Source organism: Apteryx rowi, unplaced genomic scaffold, assembly GCF_003343035.1.
Source record: "Apteryx rowi isolate R43461 unplaced genomic scaffold, aptRow1 scaffold_580, whole genome shotgun sequence".
Lineage (NCBI taxonomy): Eukaryota > Metazoa > Chordata > Aves > Apterygiformes > Apterygidae > Apteryx > Apteryx rowi.
In genome coordinates, this window is record NW_020450850.1 from 62258 (window position 1) to 75123 (window position 12866).

Sequence of the window (12866 nt, forward strand, 5' to 3'; positions counted from 1 at the left end):
ATCTGGAGTACTGCGTCCAGTTCTGGGCTCCCCAGTACAAGAGGGATGTGGCACTACTGGAACAAGTCCAGCGAAGGGCTACAAAGATGATTAGGGGACTGGAGCATCTCTCTTATGAGGAAAGACTGAGAGAGCTGGGCCTGTTCAGCCTGGAGAAGACTGAGAGGGGATCTTATTAACATGTACAAGTATCTTAAGGGAGGGTGTCAAGAGGATGGGACTAGACTCTTTTCAGTGGTGCCCAGTGACAGGATGCAAGGCAATGGGCACAAACTGAAACACAGACAGTTCCATCTGAACATGAGGAAAAACTTCTTCACTGTGAGGGTGACAGAGCACGGGAACAGGTTGCCCAGAGAGGTTGTGGAGTCTCCTTCTCTGCAGATGATATTCAAAACCTGCCTGGATGTGATCCTGTGCAACGTGCTCTAGGTGACCCTGCTTGAGCAGGGGGGTTGTACTAGATGATCTCCAGAGGTCCCTTCCAACCTCAACCATTCTGTGATTCTGTGATTCTGTGATTTTTGAAGGCTGTGAACTCAGATATCACCAGCATCCCCTACTCAACTGCCAGGGATGGCACAGATGAAGGGTGGGGAAGGCTCATACTATCAAAACCTGTAACACTATTTTATGACATCTGCAAGGGAGGATAAGAAACCTCCTGTGGGGGGAAAGAAAGATACTTAATTTAATATAGGGCAATTCAATTCCCTCAAAGTTGGCTCAGCTTTCAAAAGTTTAAGAAATGTGGCTGTAATACACAGACATATATTCTCTTCCTTTTATTACAGAGTTGATTGATAGAAATTTCAGTGATATGCCAAAGAGCATATAAATCAAAGTCTTGATTCTTATAATATTTTTACACAAGCAAAACTCCATTGAAGCCAGTAAAGCAACTGTTATTTATTACTTTTATAAGATAAATAATTGGCTGTTCCAGTCACATACAAATTATCCAGTAATTCTATTAGTAGTTCTGGAAGAATATCTTTAAGGTTAGGGGATAAATCCTTCTTTCCACTCCATAGGGCTCAAGTTCAGCGGTGGCATCTGACCTTTTTCCTGTGTGGAGTAGGTTGATGAGCTAATCAAGAGCTCTTAGGTTCTTGTTAAGAGACAAATCACCAAATTATTACTGCGCWCACAAATCTGTAAAATGGGGTGAAAACATCATTAAAATTTCATGTTAGGTCCAACATGCCTTTTACATAGTCTGCCATTTCACCTGGAGATAAGTCTGAGCTGAAACTGCTTGATGTCTCAGTTTTGCAACTTTCTGTGCTCAAATACAGTGTCCTGACGTGAGAGCTATGTGTGGCTATAACTGAACTATTTTTACTCTTTTTTGATACAGAGGATCAAAGCATGCAATCTTATTTAATTCTGGTATCCTGGAACCTCTTGTTCCTGAGAAACCTTTGAAATCTCTCTGCACAAGGAATTACAGTAGAACAGTGCCTATCCCCCTCTATTTTTCTGCCCCAAGCCCTCAAGCATATTTATAGGGAGAGGGAAGACAATGGTGGAATTATTCTCTGCTGCCAGCGTAGTTAATGTTTGCAGGTAGCGCAGCTGAAGACCTGCTGGAGACTCGGTCAGCACCATGGAGGCCTGCTTGAGGGCTTTAGAAGCATTCATTTCTCCTTCTGCTGCCACAACCTGGAGAGTAAGAGAAATGGAAATGACACCGTGACACTCAACAGAGGGGAAAAGACATCTTTAGGATGGGGAGAAAATAAATATGCACTTGGATGCCTAACACAAAAATACAGGACATTGCAGCCGGGGTTGAACATTGCTGTGGGCCTCACCTTAGCTCTTGCCTCTCGTGCGGCCTCTGCTTCAGCTGCCATTGCCCTCTGCATCGCCACAGGAATCCTGACATCTTTGATTTCCACACGAGCCACTTTGATCCCCCATGGCTCCGTGGCGCTGTCGAGGATAGTCTTAGAGACAAACAAACAATCCAACAGTAGCAGTGACAGCAGAAAGAAAAACATGTGATTTACCCTGCCTCTTAGATGGAAATGTGGAGTGCAAATCTACACAACAGAAAGACGGAGCACTCCTGCGGCACGAACATCAGAGGCGGTGTGAGTATGGCAGATACTACAGCCCTGTTCCTTATGAAACTTCTGTTGGGTGACGTCGGTATCTGAAACTGGGAAGGGGTAACTGAAGTTTTTCCCATAACTAGGAAATTTATAAAGGCCCCCTCCTGTGTGGCTTCTCTAATGCCAGTTTAAACTCCAATCAAGGGTCAGCTCAAGGCAGAGCTTCCTACAAACAGTAGACTTCTCACTCATCACTCATGCTGAAGAGCTTGCAACAATCTCGGTGCAAAGACTGCTTATACTGTTTTATTCAATTCGCTGGTTAAGTTCAAAATCTTCATTGCTTTTTGACAGGAAATAACTCTTCTACAAGAGTCTGGGGAAATATCTTTACAATAATTCTTTCCTACTTTAAGCAATGAGATATATAATTGAAAAGACATAAAGATGACTTTTGCTATCACTGTTAAAGAAAAAAGAGAGATCACTTCTAAGATCCTGGCCCCCAGAACAAATCTCCATGCCTGTCAGTAGTCTCAAGAGCTAAATTTACCTGGATATTGTGTGCAATCTCTTCACGACCTGCCAAGAGCTGAGCCAAGCTCTTTGTACCCAGAACATTTCTCAAGGTTGTCTGTGCCAAGAGGAAGGTAGCTGAATGGACATCAGTGACGTTAGCGACAGCACTGACAGCACTGTGAATCTTGTAGTACACCACCCCATCAACTTGGGTAGTAACAGCATCTTTTGTGAGAATCTGTGTTGGAGAAATGTACAGAATTAGAAAAGGATCCAACAACCCCTGCTACAGAAGGGGAATAATTTGTTTCCTTTAGTGAGGAAAAAGCCTCAATAATTCAAAGAAACTAAGAATTTCTTTGGGGTTCTTTATCATTCCCCTGAGAAATAACTTCATGGAAGTTATCCTGCATCACAGACAGTGTAAACCAGCGCAAAATGTCGTACATAACCTTTAAACAGCTATTTCAGTAATGAGTGAATCTCATAACCTGCATGAGGGTTTTTTTGCAATAATAAATGACAGCTATCCTGCTCCTTTGTTGTAGAAAGGGCTCTTGCTGTTTTTATACATTGCATGTAGTTCAGAAGATCTGTGCTACTTTCTCTAAACAACATATTTATAAGAAACATTAGCAAATAAAAAAAAAAGTGAAAAGGGAAATGAAATGAAATTGTGAGAAAGAAACCCTGAAAAATACATAAATATTCATAAATAAACTGCATCATCTTTTGCCAGTGCAAGTAGAGGCAAGTTCCCTGTGGCTCTGCAGGCATCTGGCCTTGCTGGAGCACTGATGATGCTCCACTGCAGCATCTTTTGCCTGCAATTAGGTGCTTTGCAGAAACCCTGGCTAAGTGCCCAAGTACTTTTACCGCCTTCCTCTCTGCCTTCCATTTTGAGGGTGCCACATGCACCCCTACAAACCACATTATTAGCTTCTCTAAGAAAAAGGCTGTTTGTGATTATGGAAAGACAACAGTACAAGAAACCATTCCTGGAGAACACAACAGAGAGCCCAGGGGCCAAGGGATCTTGGGGGCCAATGCTTTACCACTCTGCTCTTCTCTTTGCTTAAGGAAGGGGACAGCAAGGCCAATTCCCTGAGCAGAAAACATTGCACCATACTGGGGTTGGAGCCTCATGCTCAGTAACTGATTCTTCAGATTAAATTCTTTGGTCAATTTTTTTCAACAAAATGCTTAAAGATAAGCCTCTACATTCTTATTAGGATAAGAGCTTTGTAGAGGATTGTCTGCAAATTACTTTAACTTTAAGGTGATTTATTACATATATGTAATTTGCTTTTAAGACACATATAGAGTGTATAAGCCTACAAGCAGTGATTATAACTTCAGTGAAGGCTTTTCTGAATGGTGAGTTGCCAGATCCAATTTTATTGGAACATTAATTTCTGAATATCTTACATTAGTTTATTACTTCATCTCCATGTGTGGAATAATAATACAATTAGGAATTTTTGCAGTTCTAACCTGGCCTTCTTTATGTTTTATCTCACAGTCCTGAATGTCAGCATGAGGAGGCTGACATCATTGCTGGGCCTGTAATGATTTTTTGAAGTCAGAAGATACAGCAAATAAGCTAAATTCAATATGGGTGCACAACTGCAAGAATATAAAATGCTTACATTATTCTTGATCACGCCAGAAATCAGTTCTGTGTTTTATTTGTTCTAAATGACTGCTAGAGAATAGTTACCTCTTGTGGAGGAATTTTACAGGTAACAGTTCTGAGATCAACCTTGATAAAAATATCTGTACAAGGAAGTATCAGGATCAAACCTGAAAAATAAGAATAAATAAGATAAAATGCTTGCTTCTGAAAGCTAATTCAAGAGCCAGCTATCCTGGTATGTACAGAACAAACATACAGAAACATTCACAAGGTATGGGAATGGGCCAGGGAGCCATGCTCTGCTTTATTACTACAGCTGTCCTTTCTGCTGTAGGAGATAACAACAGCAAGATTTCGAATTTTCAAGTAACAGAAGGAAGTGCAGACATCTGCAAATAATGTGAATTTACTTCAGCTTAATGGCCTAGAGCTCCAGCCTCAGAATGTACAGATTGAGGTTCAGTTCTCAAATCTGCCGTCTGACTTTCGGTAAAAATTACTAAAGTGCCTTTGTTCAGTTTCCYCTCTTCAGACCATAAGCCATTTACAGCATAATATGTGTGTCCCCAGAAAAGACACCTCTCAGGTCCAGATTCATCCACCACCTGTAGGTCTTCACATCAGGAAAATTGTCCYAGGTCTGAATTGTCCTGTGAAGGAGTCCCCACTTTCTCCATTCACTGGAGAGGGAGACTTGACATGACTATGTTTCTAATCTAGGCACCTTACTTAAGTGCCCAGAGCCAGGCAGAATAGCTCTGCCCTGCCCTACCTCCTCTTTGGACCATGTGGCCCATGAGGAAGGAGAGTATCGCTTTTTCTTCTCACTTGAACTTCCAGTTTGCACAGTTTCACTGAGCAGAGGTGGTAACCGCACCAATGCAAATACCTCATGTTACTGGGTTTGTCTGTAATTGTAATTTGTAACCTGATCCTAGGCAAATGCTACAAGTTCTGGGTAGATGCGGAGTGCAGGAATGTCCCTGCCCTTGAAACATTTACTATTTTCAGGGCAGAAGGCAGCTAAAGAGTAGACAAAACAAGCGGTGTTGGAATTGAGGTACAGAGAGAGCAGCCATGGTCACTCAGGAAAAGTCTGTGGCAGAATTAAAGACTGTATTTAAACCTTCTAGGTCCCACTTCAGCATAGCCATATCTGGTATCAAGGTTCTCCAAGTTTTTTGCTGTGTTGTGTGGTGACAAGTGGATGGCATCATCATTTAACCAGGAAAACAAACAGCACAGCCACAGGCTTGTAGGTAAAGGAATTACAGCAGCGAGGCCATGCTATGAAGGTTTTCATGGACGTTTGCAATTCTCTGTGTGGTTGCGATGTATCTTAATAAAATAAGTGCATCTTAACAGAATAAAAAACAGCGCATCTTAATAGAATAAAACTGCTTGCATTCACCTGGTCCTTTTGCTTTCTTAGACAGTATGCGTCCCAGCCGAAATACAACAGCACGCTCATATTCTTTGATGACCTAGGAAAATATTTTAAAATTAGAATTTAATAACTAATTCTATTCTTGCTCTCTGGCCTGACTTTTTTTAAAATCTTTGAGATTCTAAACGTGAAAATAAATACAACTAATAAAAAAGAAGCAAAAAATCTGGAAGTCTAAAAATTTTATGCCTTCTCCTCACGTCATCCTTTGCTGGGAAAAGTCAAGCCCTGGCCTTGCAAATAGCTTACAAGCCAGACTAAATATGCAAGAATTGCCACTGATCTAATGGAGCTACCCATGGCTTTGCTTCAAAGCCAGTACTAAACTCAGAGGAGCTGTAGGCAGAGTAAAATATTTCTCACATCAGATAATCTACCCAACTACTTCAGTTAGTGTATGAGGACTCTTCATGGCCTGGCATTCAGGACAATCACCCTAGAAGGTCAGCTGTAAAAAATTGCTTTAAATTAATCATATTATACCCATGTGTTGCAAAGACTGTAGCCTTAAGTTGAATAGTCCCTGAAGGCAGGGACTGGCTCCTGTTTTCATCAGTACCCATGTTTGTTTATCACTATTGCTGGCAGCATCAAATCAGTGTTCTCTAGAAAAATTTGTAGATTTAGTCAGCCAGTGTTGTTGTAAAGCAGGGAAGTCTAACTGATAATGGAAGCTGAGATGAGAAGAAATTAAACATCTAAGTTGTGGTGATACAAAAAGTCTGTGGAAGAACTTGGAGCTCTTTGTCTCAAATACACAACTTTGCTGTAAGATCTTATGGTTTCCAGAAAACGAATGTGAAGTACTTCCTTTTAACAAAATAAATAAATCAATACATGTAAGTTACCATGATGATTATAGAGCTTTCTTTATGTGCTCCAAATCCCTATAGCTTACCTTGATACAGGTCCAGATGGAAATAGGAAAGGTAATAAGCACCAACAGGAAAGAAAGGGAAACCAGGATCCAGCCACAGATACCAATTCCTTCCCGCCTGTCAGCTACAGAAGAGTAAGTAAGAAAAACAATGAACGCAAATTTTGAGATGAATTATGTGAGGGACATAGATCTAGCCCGCTGCAATAATGAGAGACTGCGAAGTCCAAAGGCTCAGTCCTGCCTTCCTGCACGCACTAAAAGCCATAAAGCACTGAAACAAACATCCAGACAGACATCCCTTCTGCACAAAAGGTTAAAAGGTTCAAAAAGTACATTTTGCAACAGGAAAGGAAGAGGAAAAGTGAAAGGCATTGCCAAGACTGGGGGATATGAAGGAGAAATAAATCATCAAGTGAAATATCCATGGACGTGAATCATTGTCAGTATATCAGGGCTGGGTCAAAAGATTTGGTACAGTACTAAGCAGGAAATACAGAAAATGAGAGGAACTCCTGCTATCTTTAGATGGAAGTTTTGAGGCAAACCAATGGACCAGTTCATCCATTGGAAGACAAGCTTCTAAATCAGTGCTTATCAAAATGCACACTCATGCCTCAGCTAGTCCTTTCACCATGTTCAAACTCTTCTCATCCCAAAATATTAATTGTTTTATTTTAGTGTCTGGAGCGAAAGCAGTGCTGAGTTCTTCAAGTACTAAAAGTTTAGGAGGGTCTTTTGTAGGGGAAAGGGGATCAAAGAGTTGCCATTCAAAAAGAGAAGAGCAGCTGGAGCTGCTGAAGCCCTCATGGAAGAGATCTGGAAAAGGGTGAAACAGGACAGCACTGACACAAGGACAGAGTGCTGAAAGGCAAAAAAAAAAAAAAAAAGTCTTGAATCAGTAGAGCAGCGATGAGAAAAGCAAAGGAAGCAAGGGAGCTGCTGGGCTAGCCTTGAGGACAGGCTGGCTGCAAGGTTTGAGCCAGAGGAGGGTTTTTGCAGGCTTGACCTTCAGCAGAACGGAAGCTGAATGCAGATGCCCATGCCCCACGCCTTCCCTCTGAGCCTCAGTAAAGGCAGGAGAAAAGGATGAAGGCTCAGAGGCCTCCTTGGAGAACGGGCAATGTTCAGTAACGCCTATGCTAGTCTTGTGCTAGTGTGCTGTGCAAAGCACATGTGGGGAAGCCTGACATTATTTTCATGGGAGCTCCCATACAAGACTGTTTCCTTTCTTACTTCTGCTTTTCTTACAAACAAAGCAAAACCAAAATCAATCCCCATGTTGATGCAAAAATTTTCAGTGGTTTTGGATATGTTACTTCAGAAAAATAGGAATTTCTGACATTACAGAAAATTCATATATAGATAGAAATGGATAAATAAAAAGGATGAAGCACTTCTCTTTAAAGTTTTTGAGAAACACTTGTCACCCTGTGAAACAGCATGAAGATATCTGTTCTGTAAGGCATATGCTAAGGGGAGAGTCCCCTGGAGCATACTAGCAGAGCTGGACTGACTGGTTTGTCAGGGTACACTGGCAGTCTGGGAAGATGAGACACAAAATACCCCTTCTCCAGCTCTTTCCCCTCAGTTAACTTTGTGCCTACCTGCACTGTTAGCTCTGGCAGTAAAGTCATGTTAACTACAAACAAGGATGCTGCAACAGAGTCCTTTGCTCCTTGCAGTTTTTCCCTTCGTACCTCTGAGGTTCCCACTACACTTTTAATCACTCACATGTAAATAAGCTTCTGTCCAATAGAGCCAAGTTTCAGGCCTTCCTATGAATGTTTTCCACGAGAGCTGGGTGCGCCATTGCTGCACTATGAGTCTGGCTTTCATTCTGACTCTTTCCAACAAACAATAATTTGAAGTCTGTGGTTCTCCAATGAGGTATCATCAACCCTTCTGCAATTGCTCGCAGGAATGATTTGAGCAGATCACTTGAGTGAATTACCATGCAACCTTAAGGCTGTGTATTTGAAGACAAGACTTAAGATTCAGTGCGCAAACATAACACTTTCACAGCTATTTGTTTGCCACCCTGATCTTCACTAGTGATGGGTTAGGCTGCAGCAGGTACCTGAATTACAGCAGGTACAAGCAGTTGAGTGTCTCTTAATCAGTGGAAAGAGATCAAGGAAATTCATGGAATGAGCATCATTCATAATTGTTAGTCCAAAGCTTGGAGAAATAGTAATCATGAGGGGTTTTGTTCATCAGGACACAATGTTCTGTGCTCTCTATTTCACCTAAACAATTAGCATACAGAAAAACACTTGAAGGTCTTTTTCTGCAGTGCCAGACTGGTCATGAAGAAACCACCCAGATCATCCGCAGTAGTTTTGGATTCCTGTGTTTGGATTCCTTCTGCGAAGATCCCTGATAGGAATGACACTACTCTGGGAAAAAAATACACATCCAAAACTTGGCAAAGAACAACTGAATCACTCTCCATAGGAACTGTCCTAGACATCCATGTCAGCACTGAAAACTTCGATTCCAGTGAGAAAAGCAGAAAATGAAAATACACCTTCTAAATAGTGAAGTCAGGCCTAGGTCTCCAAAACCCACCACAAATGTTCTCTGGTTAGCCCCAAAGTTTCACACCATTTACCACAAAACAAATGGAAGAGTCTAGAAAAACACAATAGGGAAGAATAAGGATCAGTCACAACCCAACATATCAGTGACCTGCTTTGCCATACTTGCATATGAATTATGATAGTCACAACCACCAAAATCCTCACTTGGGTCTACAGCCCATAGCAAACCAAGAGCTGCAATATACTACAAAATGTTAGAGCTCCTCAATAAACAATTGCAGAAAAGCTCCAGAACACTTGTAAGATTCACTTTGGTATTTCTTGATACACTCAACCAATAAAATGATAACGTGGGTGCCAAACTCAAAAAGCAAATGAAAAGCTTGTGTCCAAGTTGTCCTCTGAAGATTATAAAGAAATGTGGGTGGAAATGTCCCTTTTCTCCCACAGTAACAGAGATGGAATAGCCTCAGCCTTATCTACGATCTGCTTTCTACAAGCAACCAGATCAATCCTGCAAAGACTCATGCTTGTCCCACTCCATTCTTATGGCCAAACACAATGGTGACAACAGCAAATGCTGCCTGTAAAACCTTTTGCTTGGTATCAGTTTGTTTGCTTGAAGGGAACACCATGTCTTAATCACACAAGTCCAAACAAAAGAAGTGTCTTTTGGGGAGACTGAAAAATTCTTCTATCATCCTTCAACCACTCATGCTTTTCCCTTTCCACCCGCCCCTACGTATCTATGGCCCAGGGGCTGAACTAGCCACTCTAATCCCTGGAGGTCATTTTGCCAGAAGGTAAATGCTGAAGCATGCTGTCAGGGCAGTATGAGATAATTTGTTGCATCACTGACAGGTTTCAGATTTTCATGTTCAGTCTATAAGAGATACCTACGATGAAGCCCTGGGTTCAAATATACTTTGGTTGGTTGGTTTTGTTCTTTTATAATCATTAGGAAAAAAAAACAAACAAAATGGGGAAAAAAAAAAAGGCCACCAAAGCTTACCAATTAAATGCTCTGTGCTGCTTTTCTTGGGTGTCTCTCTCTTGGGATCCATCTTATTCTGGGAAGGTCTGATCCCCTCACAGACGAGACAGCAGCATACCTTCAAACAGCACGGCACTCACGCACAGGGCTGAAGAGAGAAGCATGGTGACAGAAAAAATCCCTGCTTGCACGACAGCTCTCTGGGATTTAGTTACCCTGGTGAGGAGGGGATGTTTACAAAAACAAAGTCTCGCAGATCATGGTTGTCTCTGATGTAACTCCACGGTCTTCTGTGGCCTCCAGCTGGGGATGAACTTGGCCCAGTTAGTTTCATCCATGACAATATCCAAGCTGGAAATTATTTCTATGCATCTTGGTAGCATCTGTCACCAGAGAGAAATTTTTAAAAAAGAGAGAAAGAAAATAAAACCAGAGGGAAAAGATTGAGTACTGTCCCTCTGCTTTGCACTTCCTAATATGATGGAGTTTAGTTGTAGTTCAGATCCCAAACACTTAAAACATAAATAATCCTCCAGGGTGAAGTCTCCATGCTGCACAGGATAACTCACGAGCCACTTTTAAATATTTTACATCGCAATAGGACTTAAAGACCCACCAAGCTGAGCCCTGTCATGCTAAATAATCTAAAAACACTGGAAGCATTTCAGCTCCAAAGTCTTCAAATTTTCCCAGAAATACGAACATTCTTCAGCTTTCAAAGGTCTTTTCTTTCAACACTGACATCAAATCCACTAAAATTAAAGCACTAACATTTCAGACTAAGTCATTTATGAAAGTCACAGCAGGGGAGAGCAGCCTTCTCAAAAGACACAAAACTATTGCATGTTATTTGAGAAAAAAAAAGAGAGGTGATTTTTCATATGTAATTTACAACTTTGATATATAGCGGCCTTAACAATATGGTTATATTTTCTGTGGGCATTCATCACCTAGAGTGTCCTGGAAGATCTGGATCCAGCTTCATTTCACTCAAGTCTCCATCCACCTCAGTAATCAYATTGGTCCCAGATGAATCATTCAAAGCTGACTGCTCCCCACAGGATCCTCTTCTCAGCTTTASAAAGGGAGGAAACTAAACCATTGAACAGATGCTTTAAATCACAATGAAAGCCACAAGCAGCTTGCAAAACTGGAGTTCATGTGTTGATCTCAGTATCTTCCCTAACATGTCACAATGTCCATTTAAACTTATCTTTTGCATTTTTCTAATTATTTGGCGTCTCATGCTTAGCTGTAAAGTTCAAACCCTTTCCTGACACATGCTTACTAATAGGGCAACCTGGGTGAACACTTAGAAGAAAAACGTGCTTTTGAGTATCTCCAGAAGTGAAAACATAACTTTTAAAACTACCCCAATTTTTTATTTTCTGGTTTTAGAGCAATCTGTTTTACTGAAAATCATTTCATTTATTACAAGCCATTTGAATGCTACAGTCTACACAGTTGCTTACACCATCAGATAGATGAGCAAAACATATTAAAATATCTAACAGAAATAATTGCTCCCCTGCTGTTTATTGAGAATTCTCTAAGGTGCTTGTAAATACACCCCTTGAAGAGCAAATGGTGCAAATGGTGTTTTTCTTTTATCTCCAGGAACACAGAAAAAGTCATACAAGTGTTAATTTCAGCTACAATTTTATTTCCTTTTTATTCCAAAAATTTGAAGTCAAAGGCAGCGCAATGTCAATCCATTCTCCCAAGGATATGCTGGAGTATGTGGATAACACAGTCACTAGCTCTCACATCTTCAAGTGCCATAAAACACACTGAGAAGAAAATACATGAGCACTCAGGGCCAAAGCACAGTCTACAGGCTGCAAGTTGACAGCCTGGTACAGCTCTGTGGCACAGAGTAGTACCACAAAGAAAACCAGAATCCAAAGCCACTTTAGCAGGGCTTATTGGCTTGGGTGCAACGCTAGATGAATGTGGTTCTGCAGCCACCTGCCTGTGGTATTGCATGGACCTGTGCACTGTGCCAATATGGCTGAAGCCTACAACTAAAAAAAAAAAAAAAGACTCAAGTAAGGCATGATGATCAGGTGCTACCTGTAAGCAGCATACAGGCAGACATTGAACTTTCTCTGCACCAATCACCCCAAATTTCCAAAATGTGACAATCTCTTCACAATCTCCCTCAGATTCCATTTGCTACTACCAATTATCCCATCGCTCAGTTGAAGAGACCTAATCCTATAGACCAAGCATGATCCTATAGACCAAGCTTCCAGGTCATGATTCCTTGTTAAAATCACTGAGAACTGCAATTCAAACACATGGGCATTTCTTAGCAGTGCCAATCCCAAAGATTTCAGGGAAGTCACCAGCCAGTCCTCACATGAGATTTGCATATAACATTAGGTTTCAGTCGGTCTTTTTCTGACCCTTTTTGGGCCATACCACTCTTGCCCTCACCTGCATTGGATATGGCAGCTTTGGCTCCCCCAAGATCTCTCAGCCTGTTCTTTTCCTGGCACTGAATTCTAACCGCAGAATACACACTAATGTATTTGCTCTGGGCTTCTCATTCCTCTCCTCCAGATTGAAATTTAGAAGGGCCAGGACAGAGATTAACATTTCCATCCTATTACTTGCAGGAACATCCTCTATAGTTCTCTATTTTGCTCCTCCTCTCGTGAAAATGGCACCAGCTTTCAGTAGTAGAAGAGAGGGGAGACAAGAGGAGGGACTCCTTAGGGGCTACACTTCCCTGGAAGGTGGGTAAATAGGAAAGACAGTCAACCAAAAGGCTTCTTCCCATCTCAG

At 41.4% G+C, this 12866-nt stretch overlaps 1 protein-coding gene across 1 annotated transcript; it reads right to left on the bottom strand.

Annotated features, from left to right (window-relative positions):
• Window positions 1-804: 804 nt before the first annotated feature.
• On the bottom strand, window positions 805-10459 carry STOML3 (stomatin like 3). Its single transcript, XM_026082540.1, is given in 9 exon segments — window positions 805-1665; window positions 1818-1952; window positions 2614-2817; window positions 4300-4382; window positions 5627-5699; window positions 6561-6664; window positions 10095-10154; window positions 10157-10205; window positions 10208-10459. Coding segments are annotated over 9 exon segments (1161 nt in total). The 3' UTR covers window positions 805-1464.
• Between the last annotated feature and the right edge of the window lie 2407 nt (window positions 10460-12866).